General features: G+C 40.8%; 1 protein-coding gene across 5 annotated transcripts in view; it reads left to right on the top strand.

Annotated features, from left to right (window-relative positions):
- Nucleotides 1-219: 219 nt before the first annotated feature.
- The window catches only part of LOC308594767 (uncharacterized protein), a 47,178-nt gene continuing 30,439 nt past the window's right edge, over nucleotides 220-16,958 (top strand). For 2 of the 5 annotated variants that reach the window (XM_081208232.1, XM_081208231.1), the window contains exon 1: nucleotides 366-429. In XM_081208232.1, coding sequence (XP_081064358.1) covers nucleotides 384-429 — 46 coding nt within the window. In that variant the 5' untranslated portion in view covers nucleotides 366-383. Of the gene's footprint in view, nucleotides 430-16,958 lie in introns of all 5 variants that reach the window. The other 3 variants (XR_014011582.1, XR_014011584.1, XR_014011583.1) reach the window with 3 other exon arrangements.

Below are 16,958 nucleotides of genomic sequence, written 5' to 3'. Positions count from 1 at the left end.
ATATATGAATATAAAGAATCAATATCATCTCTTCCTCCCAAGAGACTTCCAGGAATTTAATTGAGTTAAGATGAATGTTCTTATCACAAGCCACAAAAGATCTTCCCTTCCTACTTTTGTTCATGACAGAGTTCAGGACCACCTCCCCATGGGCAACTCTACCTCCCCCCACTTCAGATATTAACCTGGAGTCCTGGACATCATGCCTTCCAATCATTAAATGAGCTGAGCAATGTTTTATTACAGATCTCATGTGGCTGAGCTTAGCGGGGCTTTTAAGTGCTCCCGGGTATGCCGTGCTTACGCAAGTTATTTTCTGCTGTGGATTGTTGATGCTGCCGCAGAATGACAGAGTGATGTGCCTTGAATTCCAATGAGGAGCAATGGTGTTTTGTTTTGGGGTCTCTCCCCTGCAACACCAAATAAAGAGTGAGTACTTTGAAAAGTCTTTGTTACTCAAGTTGTGCTGTGTGTTTCGGATTTTAGGAGCCCTCCAAATTGAAAAAGGCTTGAAGATGCTAGGCAATTTTGATTGTAAGCAATGTGTGAGGGAAGCAATTTTATGATGGCAGGGGCCAGTTCTTACAGAAATTTATTTTAAAGTGCAGGTTTCAAAAATCTAAAGCTGGAGCTATACTGGACAGAGGAGGGGAATATATGTAAAAGTGAATTATAAGAAGCAAAACCTGGAGGAATAAATTACATCAAAGGTAGAGCTTCTTGGGCTTTCTGTGGATTATTGTTTTTTCCTGACCTTGTGCTGACAATTCAGATGGATTCATAAGCAACTAGGTGGCCTAGCAATTTGATGCATGTGTTTTCACACACCGCTTTAAGTGATTAAATCCTTTCAGTGTGTCCTAGCCATCTGCTGCTTTGGGGCTGATATACTTGGATGCACTGACTTCCCCTTTTCTAACAGTGATGCTCAGATCCTTACTACTTAGTGAGTGTGTATGAAGCAGATTTTAAAAGATCCAGCCCTGATTAGCGCAGTTAGCCCGTTAACGCTACATATTTACAGTGGATTATTGGAAGGGAAGTAGGGGTTAAGTCAGTAGGTCTCTCGCTTTCCCCAGGGGTTAACCTGGCAGGCTGTCTGGCACACACAGGAGGGCTGACAGGTAGCAGGATTTGTCTAAGCAGTGTGCATGAGAGCCAACAAGGAAAACTGAATGCTCTGGATTAGTTTTGGATTATGTTGTCAGAGTGAAGCCTGATGGACAAACTGCAGAGGAATAAAATGCAATCTGTTTGGGAAGAGAGACGGTGTGCATAGCGTTCATTTTTCAAAAATGGCAAGAGAAATCATTAATAATTTGTAAATCTGTGTCCATTAACTTTTCTCTTTGTTATCCCAAAGACAGCCTTTTGAACATGAGTCTGCCACTGTTCTATATCTCGTCTTCTTTAGTGACAGATGGCAAGAGAAAGATGGGTTTTTTAATACATAAATATGTTGGAAGCCTCCATTTGAACACCTGTAGTTCCCTTTGGGGGAAATGGCAACTCTTTCTTGATTTCAAGGAAAATGAGGCAACCTTTGATTTGTATATTTTGCATTCTTTTTAAAACTTATTTTTCAAAAGCATATGCCGTAATCCTTTTTTGGATTTATTTATTTTTAATAATGCAAAGGATAGTGATTAAAGCTAGCCTTGATTCATTCATTCACTAGTTGTTTCATTATGGGAAGTTAGATCACAAGAGTTCTGCATGATCTAATGTGAAATATGCACAGGACAAACTCAAGTTTGTTTTTGTGGAAGACTGGTGCCATTTTTCATTAAAATAGTGTTTACCCTTCCAACAGTCAAGCATTATTGCACTTTTTCTGGTAAAAATGTCCATCTTTGTCCTTTGAAGTGACAGAGGGAACCAGTGAAAAATAATCCCTTGCAAATATTTATAAACCTGTTATCGGTTTCTCGTTGCCTGCAAGTTTTTTAATGGGAATGCTATGTGCTTTCAATTCAAGTCAGTCTTTACGTACTATTTCTGCCAAATAGCTTTAAATTCGGTATGAAATTTATTTTATGAATTTGAGCTGCTTTCATTCTGTTTTATTATTTTTTTTGTAAACTGCTTTGAGGTTTGTTTGTTTTTATAAACAAAACTGCAGTATGCATTTGGAAATAAATAAAGCATGACCTTACAAAAAGAAGACTATTTAAATCATATAAGAACCCCCAGCCATTTTAAAATGAAAATAATTAAGTAATATAAAATCATTCAAAGTCTAAAATAATAAGTGACCTTTTGATAAGAATGGATTAGCTCTTTTATGCTTAACATAGCAAATATGTTCAATGAATATATAATCTTTGAGTCAAAATCCTTGAATAACCATATTCTGTCAACTAACTTGAAATACTTAGCAAATTATATATAATGCATCAGAAACAACCTACAGACAGAAGAGTTGCAAAGACAATACCCACAGAAAACTCAAGGCACAACTACCAGTAAATTAGGCAGAAGACTTTTGGTTTATGCTAATGTCCTTTTTGTGATAGGGGCAAATTGAAGTCAATTCAGTTCACATTTAAAGGCAAATTTGCACTTTTCAAATCAATATGCAAACTGAAACATAACTCACACTTATACAAATTTTCCAATGTAGTTCTCAAACCCAACAATGCTTATAAAAATACATAAATTAGGGGAAAGTGCACCTAAAAATGAATATATTAGTGAAAACAACACAGAATGATACATTACATTAGGGCAAGTTGTTAATTGAAGGAAATTGTACTAAAATACCAATACATTTTCATTAGGAATATATATATATATATATATATATATATATATATATATATCCCCACATTCCACTGAAATTAATAGGATTTCTTTATAAATCATGCATATATAATTGTGATGCCAATTACCCTGGACCCAAAAACCTATAATCTGTGAGCATTCAAAAACCTTTGCTTAAAAACTAAAGTTTGTTTGTTTTAAACAACACATTTTTTCACACACACACACACACACACACACACACACACACACGTGAGTCTTAATTTGCCCTTGAGCATTTTTCTTTCCCCCCTGCAATTTATGTTAACATCTGATGATTGTTTATGCAGAAGAGGTGATGTATTTGTAATGCAAATGAACATTCTGTCCAGTGTAAGTTTTACATTTGCATTTCAAATCTGACAGGCAAGTCCACATTGATATATTTGCTGCTGGATCTAATATTGGAAATGTCTGTTCTCCTATACGGTTTACAGTTAAGCAGAAGTAGCTTGAGATTTAAAAAAATATATATCTGGAAGATCCAGAAATAATTTACTGCTGTTTCCTGAGGAAAAGAAAGAGACAGTGCAGATGGTTTAGAAGCATAATGTAACTATTTCTCGTCAGGTAGGGTGACCTTTCTTCATAGACAGCAAATTCCACTGTCCCTTACGCAAGGCAAGCAAATATGACAAAACCATGGTCTTTTTTCCTCAACTGGGAACAGGAACACAGGAGAGAATAGTTTAACCCAAGTCCAGCCAGTATTTTTACACTGCTAATTCCTGGCTTTAGTAAATTCTTCACCAAGGCGAAAGAATCTCTGCTGGCCACAGGGAGCAGGGTGTAATTAGCAAAATACAGCTCCAGAGTTGGGAAGGGGAGGTTTTCAGAACTGCGCTATGAGGTAAGCAAGCTGGAAAAAGATGTATCTTTTGCAAGCGGGGGTGGGGTGGGCAGAGCATGAGGCAGGCAGTTGGTTTTATGCTGCAGAGGGGGTTAGATGTGATGCTTGGGATCTCTTGGAATTGGAGGCTGCAGCAATGGTAGGAACAGGACTCTCTTGAGATGTGACTGCTTTGCACATTCTCCATCCAGACTCGGGCTGTATAGATGTGTAAAGAAACCATATTTCATAAAGTCACCACAGACTCGGCTGTGCCTCATTGTCCCAAAAGGGAACACAGGCCTTGGTAAACAGGCCTGCAACCCCTGGAATCTTGCACAGCTCATGGAGAATGGGGTAGCTTGTAACAATACTCTCTCTGCCTGTGAAATAGATAAAAAAGGTAAAAGGTAAAGGACCCCTGAGCGGTTAAGTCCAGTCAAAGGTGACTATGGGGTTGTGGTGCTCATCTCGCTTTCAGGCCAAGGGAGCCGGTGTTTGTCCGCAGACAGCTTTCCAGGTCATGTGGCCAGCATGATGAAACTGCTTCTGGCACAACAGAACACCGTGAAAAGTGCCAGAGCACACAGAAATGCCATTTACCTTCCCACCACAGTGGTACCTATTTATCTACTTGCACTGGTGTGCTTTTGAACTGCTAGGAGCAACAGGAGCTCACCCCGCCATGTGGATTCGAACCGCCAACCTTCTGATCAGTAGTTTAGACCACAGCGCCACCCGCATCCCTTTTGATTGTCCTGATTGATGTTTAGCTATTGACTGTGTGAAGCTGTACCTCCTTTCGCCTGTCTTGGCTTTTCCAACACATTTATAAATTTTGATATATGTTTATATGTTTTTAGTGTTGTATTTTGTTATGTCCTGCCTATTTTATTGTTCTGCTTGAAATGAAAGGCAGTATACAAATGATTTTTAATAAATAAATGAACATAAACATTCTTCTAGTGGAAGAAAATGAGAAAGTGATTTTCACTTATTGATTAGACTTTGATGCCTAAACTTTGTTTTTGGGTTTCTCATATTAATATAACAACCACCATGAGATAATCTTGCCATAATTGATTTATTTTCTTCTTGAGGACTTCTTTTGGCTTCAGAGGATGCCACTGCAAGACCAAGAATAATGATGTCTACTTCAGAAAAAATAATGCTTTTAATGTGGATTTCTCCAGACACCATTTTCAACTTGCAGTAGTTTATGACAACTTTCAATATAAATCCAAATAAGGGGGGGAGTTAATAACTCAAACGGTACTTAAAGTAACTTCAGCACTGAAGACTGAGTAAATGCCAACCACTTAGTGGAAGAGGGAGGGGAATTTATTTAATACCCTGGCAGACCGTGGTATGAATGAAAAGATGAACTACAGCTTTTCATGCCTTGCTATCCAGTGGAATGAAATTATTTTAGTGAACTGTGTCAATTCCCTTAGCAGGCATAAGAGTCCTTTATTTAAGAACTTCTAAATGGCACATGAGGAAAAATAAGTACCATCGTACCTAGAAGATACAAAGCAATAAATCTGAAACTTTTTTTTCCAATTCACACTTCAGAGATACAATTTCTCTTCTCTGCTCATGATCCTGAAGTTCATAAGAAAGAGCAATATGGTCATTAAGAATGGGATTACGGGCATTCTACATTCTTGGAGCAGAATAAAGAGCAAAGAGTGGCAGTCTAAATAAATTCACTAGGTCAATCTTATGTCCAACTTAGTTCTATGGGTCTTATTCCTCATAATTGTTTATAGGATTGTAACCTATGGCTGTTGTCCAGCAACTTTGTACAATCAGGTGTATTCTAGTACTTTTCTATGATTAGGAGGAAACTCCACAAGTGCAAAAGGATTCTGTAGACAGGACAATGAACCATACTCATTGTGTATAATTATTTTTAAATATAATAAGAACACTCAACCTTGGAAAAGTGGGTTAATTGTCTGATGAATGATATTCATTTCAAACATCGGTTAGGTAAGATCTTCAGAAGACCATATAAACAACTCTCTTATAGGCTTCAGTTGCAGTATTTGCTGTCATTTATGTAAAGTGATGCATAGAGCACTGGTGTGTGGAGAAAATGAGTCTGGAGGCAAGATTCCACACACACACACAGCCCAGCCCAAACATCAGCACCCTGTTCTTAAGGTGCAACGTTAGGTGGCATTTTGACAATGGGGGGGGGGGGACAAAGGCATGAACAGGTGTGAAATATGAGGTGTATGGATCAGTGGCACAAATTGCACTCCCAATACCCATCAAGCGCCATTGTTTTGTACATAATGCTCCAGAATGAGGGAATTAAGCACTGCCCTTATTCTGATTTGCCTTCATAATTAGATGTTGAGTAATCCCGTGCCAAAATCTGTCCTCCAGTTTCCCAAAAAGTTTTCTCCCCCACAAAAGAGGCTTCTATCTTCTGCCACATTCACAGTGTGCTTTAAAATTACTTTAGAATTCCAGCCGGCACTCTGGGCGGCTTCTTCTAAAAGTCTGGTAGTTGTTCTTCTCTTTGACATCTGGTGGGAGGGCATTCCACAGGATGGGTGCCACTACCGAGAAAGCCCTCTGCCTGGTTCCCTGTAACTTGGCTTCTCGCAGTGAGGGAACCGCCTGAAGGCCCTTGGCGCTGGACCTCAGTGTCTGGGTAGAACGGTGGGGGTGGAGACTTTTTTTCTTTCCATTAACCATTTGTCCAGCATTCTGCAGCCTCCATGGCTTCCCATACTTCGAGATCTGGAAAAGCACCATGGGAGGAGTTACATCATGATGTCTTCTCCTGGGCTTTAATGGAAATGTGAGCTGTCGGGGAGCCTGGATGCCAAACACCTGAGATTTTTGTGCTCACCAATTTTGTTCTTAAGGGAAGCCTGACTCCATGGAATAAAGACAAGAGATACAGCAAAGGGCCACCACTTCACCAATTTTAATGTGTCTGAAGCATCCTTAATCTTTCTAATGGCAGCTATATTTCAGTACAATTGTCTGACTTCCAAGGTTGCCAAGCTAGGCAGACAGAATCTCCTGCAACCCACTTTCTTAGGCTACATAATGTGACTCAAAGCTTCTTCAGAGCCAGGCTTTGCCTGGTCCTTGCTTTTCCTGGCTCATATATTTTATGTATGTTTTGAGAAGTGTCATGAGACTCATAACTACTGAACCTTACGATCAGTGAAGCCATCAAAACCCAAGAAAGGGGCTATCAAACTTAGGCATCCTCAAGCTAGAAGACATGAAAGATTTGTTGAAGGAGAACTCACTTCACCACTCTGGTGCATTAGGGTGCGAGTGGTGGACCAGGAGTAGAAGGTAGAATTGGCAGCAAGATTGGGCCTGATCCCTTCACCAGTCCAGACTAGCACATTTATTAAGTACAGATCAGGCCTCATGGCATCACCTCAGTGCTGCCTCTTCCCAAGTCTCAGAACTCTCCATTTTTGAGCTGGCCCCAGAGGCAGATTTAGGGGAATACAACCAGTTTGGTAACACTGGGTATGGAGTCTCAGGGGTGCCACAACTATGAGGTAGAATGGAAGGTGAGAGGTGAGGGCACTGAATTTTGGCATCACTCAGAGCATCACTGAAATTAGAGAGACCCCAACGTCCACCACTGTTGCCCCCCACCAGCAGGCCACCAAAAGTCCACCTCCACTCAGTCCAAACTCCACACAGACTGATGGGGAGACTGGATTGCTCTACCAGTTACCCCATCCCCTTGTTGCTGAGTAGATTTTGTTTAGCAACTTGAGCCACATTGGGAATAACCAGCACTACAAAGACTTTCACTTTCATGAGTAAAATGATAAGATTTCCCTACCCACCTTAGTGAATGATTCAGAAGGAGTCATTGAATAATATGTATATAGGAAGTTAGGTGGCAGAAGTTAAGTATTTATGAATGCAAAGCACATGACACAATGCGTTTCCATTTGGAACAGGAAAGAATAAGAACATGTTCCAGCTAAAGCAGCAAAATAGTTTAGGTATTAGCAGAAAACATTGTAATTTTATGGCAATGATTTAGTTGAAGATACTGACATATTGTATCCAAGTACTGTTCTCCTTTCCCTGAGGTAAGGTATGTTTCCTTAAATTTTAGTTGCAAAGAGCATCTGGTATTAAATTGCTATCATCACCTCATAAAGTACTCAAGTGTGCTCTTCAAAATAGAAGCATATACCCTCCCTGCTTCTCTTTCAAGAAATTACAAGAATCACCAAACAATGACTGCACTCCATGAATCCAGAAGAATAAAATAAGCATTACTATTAATTCTGTTATTTAGCTTTCAAAACCTTCCTTGATTTGGCCAAGTTATGTGACCCAAGTTGGACTAATCATTGGTTTCCCGTGCAAAAAAATGCATGGTTCATGACAGAGTATAATAAAACATGTCTGAATCATCTTATTTGGGCCATTAGTAATTCCCAACTTTAAGAAAACTCCAATATCCTGTCCCCCTTTTTAATATAAAGGAGGTTAAGCAGTAATTCAGAGAAGTAACCCAAGCAATAAATCATCAGGGGGACTCGCAGCTTTAATGGAAAAAAGTGCATAACATCAAGACCCATTTGTCCATTTGGTTTATGGGGAAATGCTTAATGCATGATTTATGCCAAATGTTTTGGTAGCTCTGCGGGGGGGGGGGACCCTAAGTAGTAGTACTAGTTTATTTATTGTATAGCAACAAAGCCATAAACAGCTTGAGACCAGAATACCTAAAGGGCTGTCATGGGAGGCTAGGATGACACAAAGCTAGACAAGAACTTTATTGTATCTCTTAAATAAGAACAGCAATGGGAAACTTCTGAGTCTGCCCAGGTACAAATGAGACCAGGGCCACCTAGTAACTAAACTGTATAATGGTATTACCCACACTGGGCGTTTTGCTCCTGTATGATCCTGCCTGTTCACTAAGGTCAATAGGAGAAGCCTTTTGTGAGTCTCAGTTGAAGAACAGCTGGTGGAATGGAGGGAAAGGGCCTTCTCTGCAGTGTCCAGATTGTGAAACCCCTAACTGAGGTCTCACCTTTGTGGGTCTTCCACTGTTACCTGAAGGCATGTTTGTGTCCTCAGACTGGATGATTTCCAGCATCCATAGGATGTGTCCTTTTTTGATCTGCTGTTCTCGTTTATTAATTTCATATTGTTTTTAATTGTTATGATACATCTCCTCAGGCATTCAAAGAACATGTGAGGGCACAAAGCAGGTAGGTAGCCTGGGGGCAGAACTTTTGCCTTGCTCCTTCCATTCAGGGGGATTAGACTAGAAGATGATCCATGGAGTCCCCTCCAACTCTGCAGTTCTCTAATTCTATCTCTATCCCTGTCTATATTCAGAAGAATGGTCTGAAAGGGGATTCCAAGAGCAAACAGTCTCTAGTTGCTGGGAATCACAAGTGGGAAGAGTGATGCTGCGTTTAGGTCCTGCTTGGGCATCTGGGATAACTCAATTGGTAGAGCATGACACTCTTAATATCAAGGTCATGGGTTAAAGTCCCATGTTGGGCCAAAAGATTCCTGCATTGCAGGGGGTTGGACTAGATGACCCTTGTGGTCCCTTCCAACTCTGTGATTCTGTAACCTGGTTGGCCATTAGAAGAAAAGGATGGTGAACTAGTTGGGCCACCAGCTTGATCCAGCAGAGCTTTTCTTGCACTTTCACTTCTTTATACATGCTTACAAACCTCCCTGTAATCAGGAATCCTGCATTATCAGGGTTCCTGAGAATAGGAATGGCTATTTACTTGTCTATTATTTATAAGATTTTTTTAAACCTGCCACCCACTCTGAGGTACCAGGGTGGGTTACAACAATAGAATATACAAATTTATAAACAAATAAAAACATTACAATTGGAAAACATTTTTAAAAAAACCTTTTCCGAATGGAACACAACAGTGGTGTTTGCAGACTGTTTTAACTAATTTTGTTATTGTATTTTTATATAATCTTATGGTGAAGAGTGGATAAGAAATCCAAGATGATGCAGGAGGATGGTTATGATGCTGGTGATACAATAAGCAAAACCTGAAGTGTCTGACTTTTGGCATTGTACTCTTAGCATCTAACATTTCAGGATGAGCACTTTATAATGCCTTCACTAATAAGTCGCCTTAACTCTGCTCAAGCAGCAGCATCTAGTGTGTGGAATCCAAAGGGCTTCCGGGGTTAATTCTGTCACCGCAGTGTTGACATGAGGCATGTAACAGCTTTCAACTCAAAATGTTACTTGTAATCTTTTAATCCCAAATTAGTTCAACGTATTAGTCCAAAGATCAAACATGAAGATTAATTAGACTAGTTAGCATAAACTCACAGAACCTATTTGTTTTGAGGTTACGTTTAATCTCGGAATAAGTCCTTGGTAAAATAGGTAACTTTTTTTCTTACCTAAGTTTTATGTGAGCTCTTCCTACTGACAGATGGCACAATCCGCCTGAACTTCTGTACAGGTCCTGTTCTAAACAGGGCTTGTGCAGAAGATGATTCCAGTGGACTGAGCCCATTATGCTCACCTGGTAAATTATCAGCCTGGAGGCCAGTCCAACTCTGTGTTAGGAATGCTAAAACCAAATATCTATAGACATCAATGTGTTGAATCTTCTGGATTGGAGCCTGGAGAGTTAGGAGTTTGTTTATTTTTCTACCTGCTACACTACAGTTCATAATTAGGACAGAATCGTAACAGGTAGATTTGTCCCAAGCCAGATCTGTGCCTTATTTCAACTGTAAACAATACAAATAATAATTTATGTTTTAAAGCGCTCTCTCTCCTGTTCACTACAAAATTTGACAGTGTAGTATATAGCATTTGAGGATCAGGAGTCGGGAACCTCAAGCACGGGGGCCAAATCCAGACCTCCAGTTCTCTTAATCCACTCCTTAGGACTGTCTCCATACACCCTCCTTTCCAGCCCTGCTCCATGCTTTCCTTGAGTGCTTTTGCCTGGCTAGAATGTGTCCTTGCACAGTAATGAGCCCACTGCTTGCCTAGATGGAGGATGGAGAAGTTTTTGTTTGGGTGTGTAAATCCTCTGACTTTTGCATGGCTAAAATGTAGCCTCCAGTACAAAGCTAAGAGTCTGTAACATCCCAATGGATGTTACAATGTCTATCCATTTTTGTCTATGGTCCCACCCACCACTGGAATGTGGTCCCTGGAAGCTTTCTCCGAAGGGAATGTAGTCCTCTGGGTCCCTTTCAGGCCTGTGATCCTGTATCTGTTAGGTTTGAATCTAGAAAAGACAATCTGCTGAACCTGCCAAACCAGTTCATCTGTTAAGCTATATACCCATCAGCAGCATCTTAAAGAGTGGGCTCTGTTGCCATAGAGACAAATGGGGGTGGAGCATTTTCCCTCCTCACCTGGCTGGATGTTATGTCAGCCTACGCAGGAGAGCAATATGATGGCAGGTATGAGTTTTGGCTGATGCTGGATACTGGAGAAACAGAGAGTTGTCTTGCTCCAGACTGAACCCAAAGCTATGGCTTGGGGATTTCCCCGGGAACCTAATGAGGAGGTAATATATGTTGGAATGTTAATGCTGTGAGCTCCTTCATCCTATGCTCAGTTTGTGAATACCTTACAGAGACCAGAGTCTCCACTGTCCTTCATTCCAGGTAAACTAAACACTGGGAAAGCACAAGTACCTTTACTGCCTGCAAAGAGAGTGACCAAGAGAGATTATTTAGTATTAGTTTAGTGCAAAGCCTTATTCATACCTCACTCTACAGGGCCAAAGCCTTGTTTGCGGGGGCCAGTGGTACCCACAGACATAACCCTGGAGGCTGCAGCCCTCCCTCTAGTTGGCTGGTGCACCCACACAAGCTTACTAGGTGACAGGGAAAAGTAGCAATGGGTCATGGCAGTGGGAACAAGTGGTGGAGCTGAAAGGACTGGTTCTTCTCTCGGGGCCATCCAATGCCTTGCACTGCCAGGCCAAGAGACTGGAGCTGCCAGCACAATAATTTCCCCATTATACCTCTGGGCCCTGTGCTAGCATAATGTTGTAAAGTGCTGCTACATTGCAGGTGGGACCCAGGGACATTAGGGGTGAAATTAATATGGTAGTGTCTCCAGCTGTCCGGCCCAGCAGTCCTCTGAAGACTGTGCACCCCACATTTTTTGAAAATGAAGAAAAAGACACCATGGTGCTCAGGACCCCTCTGAGGGCAGCATGGTGACACTGGGCCTGTTTCCCCGTACCTCAGGAGCTCGTGTGTATAAATCCATAGTCTCACTGGAAGCCCTCGTAATCCCCTCCATGTATAGAAACATATGCAGCCCACAGTATTCTATACCCACTGATGGAGGCTCCACAGACAGAACCTGGTCTTTCCCACATCACCTACCATCAAGACCGTTTTAATAGGAGATGGCAGGAATTGAACATGCAGCCTTCTGCATGCAAATCATGTGCTCTGAATCTGAGCTATGGTCCAGGAACTGCAATGTGCTACATGGCAACACAACAGCAGTATACATACAGATAGGTGTGTCTGTGCATGGATATATGCAATATACCAAACTGTATCCTATGCATATGGGGGGTGCGTGTGTGTGTGTGTAACTATAAGATTTCTATTTTCTTTCCATATATATTAATAACCAAACCTGCAATAAGATATAACCAAACTGGGTTATTTTCTTCATTTTTGTTTCTGGCTTTTGGAATGTTGTTTGATTAACTCGATAACGCATTTGTTTGGTGTGAGGCGGAGGGGACAGAGTCGGTATTGAGGGAGGGGCATAAATCTGTTAACAGGGGTCATTAGACTGGACAAATGCCTTTCTCCCCTGCGTTTCCTAGATAAGGAAACCCTATCTAGTAGTTAAATTCCAAACGTCACGCTGGATAGCATTACAGATCCCCAGAGTGTTGCTACAGAGTTCATGCCCTGTTTCATCAAATACCCCATGACATTTAACAGGGGCCCATGCTAATTATAGGGATTTAGCAGACGCTGTCACAAAATTTAGCAGCTATTTCATCACAAAAAAATAGCACACCGTTGTCTTCAGTGTCTTCAGACTTCTGGGGACATTAACAACATTTTTGCAAAAAGCTGCCATTCGTTAATGAGTCTTTCAAAACAGCACTCATCAACTCACTGGCATCATATGCCCCATCCTGTTCCATCTTATTAGTGTGATCTATGGCAGTCAGTAGGCTTGAGATTCAAGATGGTTTTAAAATTGTCAAATTCGGTTAGTGAGAAGATGGGAAGTTAAGCAGTTTCTTTACTGAGCATCAGAGTGGATGTTGTGACTTGATCTTCTCTGGAACTTAAACAGTCAAATTTCCTCTCTTCCCCGCACTTACATAAATTAGGAACAGCTGGAGGCCTTGTGCATCTGATTATAATTTCTGTAAAATAATTTGGCTCCGTTGCAACAGTTGATTGCATTTAACTGTATTCCACCCATAGAAGATCCACTGAGATTAATGGACCTAAGTTAGTTATGTCCATTAATTCTTAACATTATTTACACCTGTATCATTAAAAACATTCAGGAGGAATTTAAAACATTCCTGTTCATCCAGGCATTTGATGCCTGAAAGATGCTCTTCCTGTCAACCTTGAAATTATTAGAGGTGAGGGTGTGTGGCTGTACTTAAATATTTGTAGAAGTTCTTAATGCTTTAAATTTTATTTTATTTTTTAATTGCACTGTTTTGCTGCTTTGTTGTTTCCTGCCCTAAGCAACTTTGGAACGGAATGTAACAAACAAATAAATGAATGAATGAATGCAATAGGTTTCTTCTGAATATGCCTAACACATGATACATTGCCAACTGCTGGGCTCCGCCTCTTCATTTGCATATTGCTACCCTGTATCTTGCTGTAGTGGAATCTTGGAAACACAAGAACCCTTTTTTAAAGCATTCAAACTGTATATTTCTATTGGGAATAGTACCAGGAAGCCTAAAGGAAGAAGACAAGACCTTATATTTATACGCAACAGTAGCTGCAAGGCTGTTGATTGCAAAAAACTGGAAAAGTAGTATTGTACCAACAAAAATAGAGTGGCTTGCCAAATTATTGGAGTACTACAATATATCCAAAACAATGGGAGAAATTGCAAGGATCTCAAAAGAGAAGATAGATAGGGACTGGAAGGTATTTAAAAGATACTTGCAAAACCACATCGAAAAATCAGAACTCCTATTAGAATAAACAAGTTCCATTTCAAACACTGAAATACTGAATAAGATGGATAACAATGTGTAATAGAAAAAGAATTATGAAATTAGGCTAAAGGTGTGTGAAAGAAAGTAATAGAAGTGGAAAGAAATTGCAATTGAGTAGATTGGAAGTCTAACACAAAGGTGGGGTGAGGGGTGGTGGATGGTGATGGGAAAAGGAATTATTTGTGGGATTGAGTATAAGTATGTTTGAACACTTTTAAGGATTGTATGAAATGTATGTTTGTATGCTTGTATGCTTGTATATCTGTAATATTTATGGATTTAATGATGAACTATTTTAACAATAAATTTTTTTTAAAAACCCTGTATATTTAAGGAATGCTCAAAAGTACAGTAGAGTGTGGCAGGCTCTTCGCCTCCCACTATGTGTATCCTTGAATGCCTGAATAGGGCATTTATATCTAGATTCATGAAGGGCTGTAGCCCGTGCAAACCAGAAACTGGTCAAGGGCAAGATTTCCATTCTCACCGACCAAACTATCTGCATGTCATACACATGGGGCTTTTCCCCCATGTGTAACATGTAAATAGGCAGTGCTGGATTTAGGGCTCTGTGAGCGATTCTCACGCACAGGGTGCTGAGCCGAGGGCGTGCAAAATTGAGAAGATCCATCACTGAGAAGATCCATTTCGGGATGCCAAATTTTGGGCTCATTCAGGGCACCATGCTACCAAAGATTACCCAAGTCCACCCCTGGCATGGGCTGGGACAAAGCCTCTCTGTACACTCCATGTGATGCAGAAGAATGTTGAGGGGCTACAGCTCAGTGCCAGAGAATATTCTTTGCATGCCAAAGGTGTTTGTAGGTATAATCAAAATTAAGACTGGATGTTGCAGCATAACAGAGGCATTGTCAGGGATTCAGGTTACCTGGTTTTGGCCACATGCTCAATTCTTGACAAAAATAAAATTGACAGCTCAAATCAAATGTGCACATGGTGAAGAGGTCACCTGGCCATTCCCTCACCAGCCTAGATCGTACACAATACTTCAAGAGGAAGCGGCAGACCCCTCAGTATCCCAGTTTGTCTGCCTATCATCTGCTCCAGAAGCACATTGTCATGAATTCTCCGCACAGTTTCATCTAAATGTTTCCTTGAATCTGCAGTTATGTCCATTGATCCCTAGCAAAGATCACAGCTTAGTGCACTTAGTAAGTGTATACCTTGCATCATTGGGGATTATAAACAAGCAGCTAAGAGATGAAGCAAAGACCCTTCCTGGTCTTGTTTCTCTGAATTATACCTTCATCTTCCAGTATCATGGTGGGTTTCCAAGAGGTTCATGGGGGAAAGAACAGTGCTCTCATAAACTGATGGTGTATCAGACCAGATAGATTTGGTATTAGAAATAAAAGCTCCATGAATCTCATCACACTATCCTGTGTGACCAGTTTACTGTCTAGATTCTGTAATCTAGGAATCAGAAAGGAGTCATTTCTACAGCCAGAAGAAAGGCCACTTTTTAGCAAGTGACAGCAAAGTATGGGATGTGGCAGATATTTTTTAAAAAATAGCCCACAAGTCAAGCTTCTAAATTAATCAGTTTCCTGCAAGAAAGCATACAGGAAACTGGAATGTTACTTTGAAATTCTAACCACAAGCGCCTGTGACATTCACATTCACCAGTTCTCCCATTCACTCTCTTGAATAAATAGCTTAGCTTCCACATTTTCGTCGTTCCAAAATCAGACATGACGTTCTTGAGCACAAGGCCAGTAAAAAGTTCTCCGCTTGTAGTCTAATCTTATCACTTGCTCTGGAAAACAAAGCGCTGCAGTCCAAACATGCACCACAATGAAACTGCATCTGAACATGAACTATAAACTATAAAACTTAATACTGTTTTAGAGATGATGGTTGAATCCCTACTGCCAATATACGTGTCGCTGAAATAGATCTAGCAAATGTTGCTTCTTAATTTAACCCTGGTTGATTTGGCGTAGCATTTCAATAGCTGACAGCAATGTGACTAATCCTGTAAAATTTACCTGGGTTTATGTCCCATTGAACTTTTGAGCAGACATGCACAGGACTGTGCTGTAATTTACCTATAGAAAAGAGGTAGTGCAAACCGATGTTTTCTCCCTGGATCATCCAAGCCACATCTTTTCCATCGCTACTGCTTGAGTTGGTTGGGGACTGGAATACGCTGAACAGTCTTCTTAATGCAGGCCTCTGGGCCATTATTGGGTTCCAAGGATTATACACATGAAGGTGGTGGATGGTTGGTGGAAGGACCTGAGTGAGAGGCAGGGAAGGGAAAATCTCCCAGGGTGAGAGACTAGAAGAAAGGAAAGCTCCCAGGTGAGAACTGTGAGTGTCCACTATCTGCAAGTGACATGGGTTAGGAGCTACCTTTGAGAGAAGATTCTATGTTTTCTTTTTCTTTTTTTAAGATTAGTTTCTTTTATCATATTGTATTATGAAAAAGTGTTAATAAAATCTTATGGAAAAAATAATAATGCAAGCCTTTACAACTAGTCAAATAAACTGGGGAGAGCAGCTGGTGGTCAGTGTAGACCAGGGTCTGGAACTGGATCTGGCCAGAGGGTTAGTCCCAGAACTACATTGACAAGTGAGCTTCTTATATGCATTTTTATGCATGCTTCCCCCAATACAATATATGCATTTCTGTGCACATTTTTGGGATGCAACGCTACATCACAAAATTTGGCCAATTTTGATGGGCAGCTGTGTTTTGGTTCATGTACTGCAAGTGTGGGAGCAGGATCCAGTCACCAGGCTGCAACCTGAGAGCACACACAAACACATCATCTGCAGGGTGCACTTCCAATACTATGTTCCTGATTCTTTTCTTTCTTCCTTGAATGTGCCTGTGGGATGTGGAACACATAGTAGTCAAGTACAACATTCCTAGAGTGAACATGCTAGGGGATGCTTTGTACCAGCCAGAAGAAAACTTCCTGTTTCCTCGTGAGCTGGGACAAACTTCATCTGCATGTGACTAGAGGCGGGCATGGTCTAATCTGGCCCTCTCTCTGCCTGGGAACAAGAGCAAGGCAGGGAACACACCTCTCCCTCTTTCTGCTCTTCTCCATTTTGTTTTTCTATGTGTGAGAAGAAGTGAC

This window comes from Podarcis bocagei (genome assembly GCF_964188305.1).
Source record: "Podarcis bocagei genome assembly, chromosome: 9".
NCBI lineage: Eukaryota > Metazoa > Chordata > Lepidosauria > Squamata > Lacertidae > Podarcis > Podarcis bocagei.
This window is presented reverse-complemented; position numbering and strand designations above follow the sequence as displayed.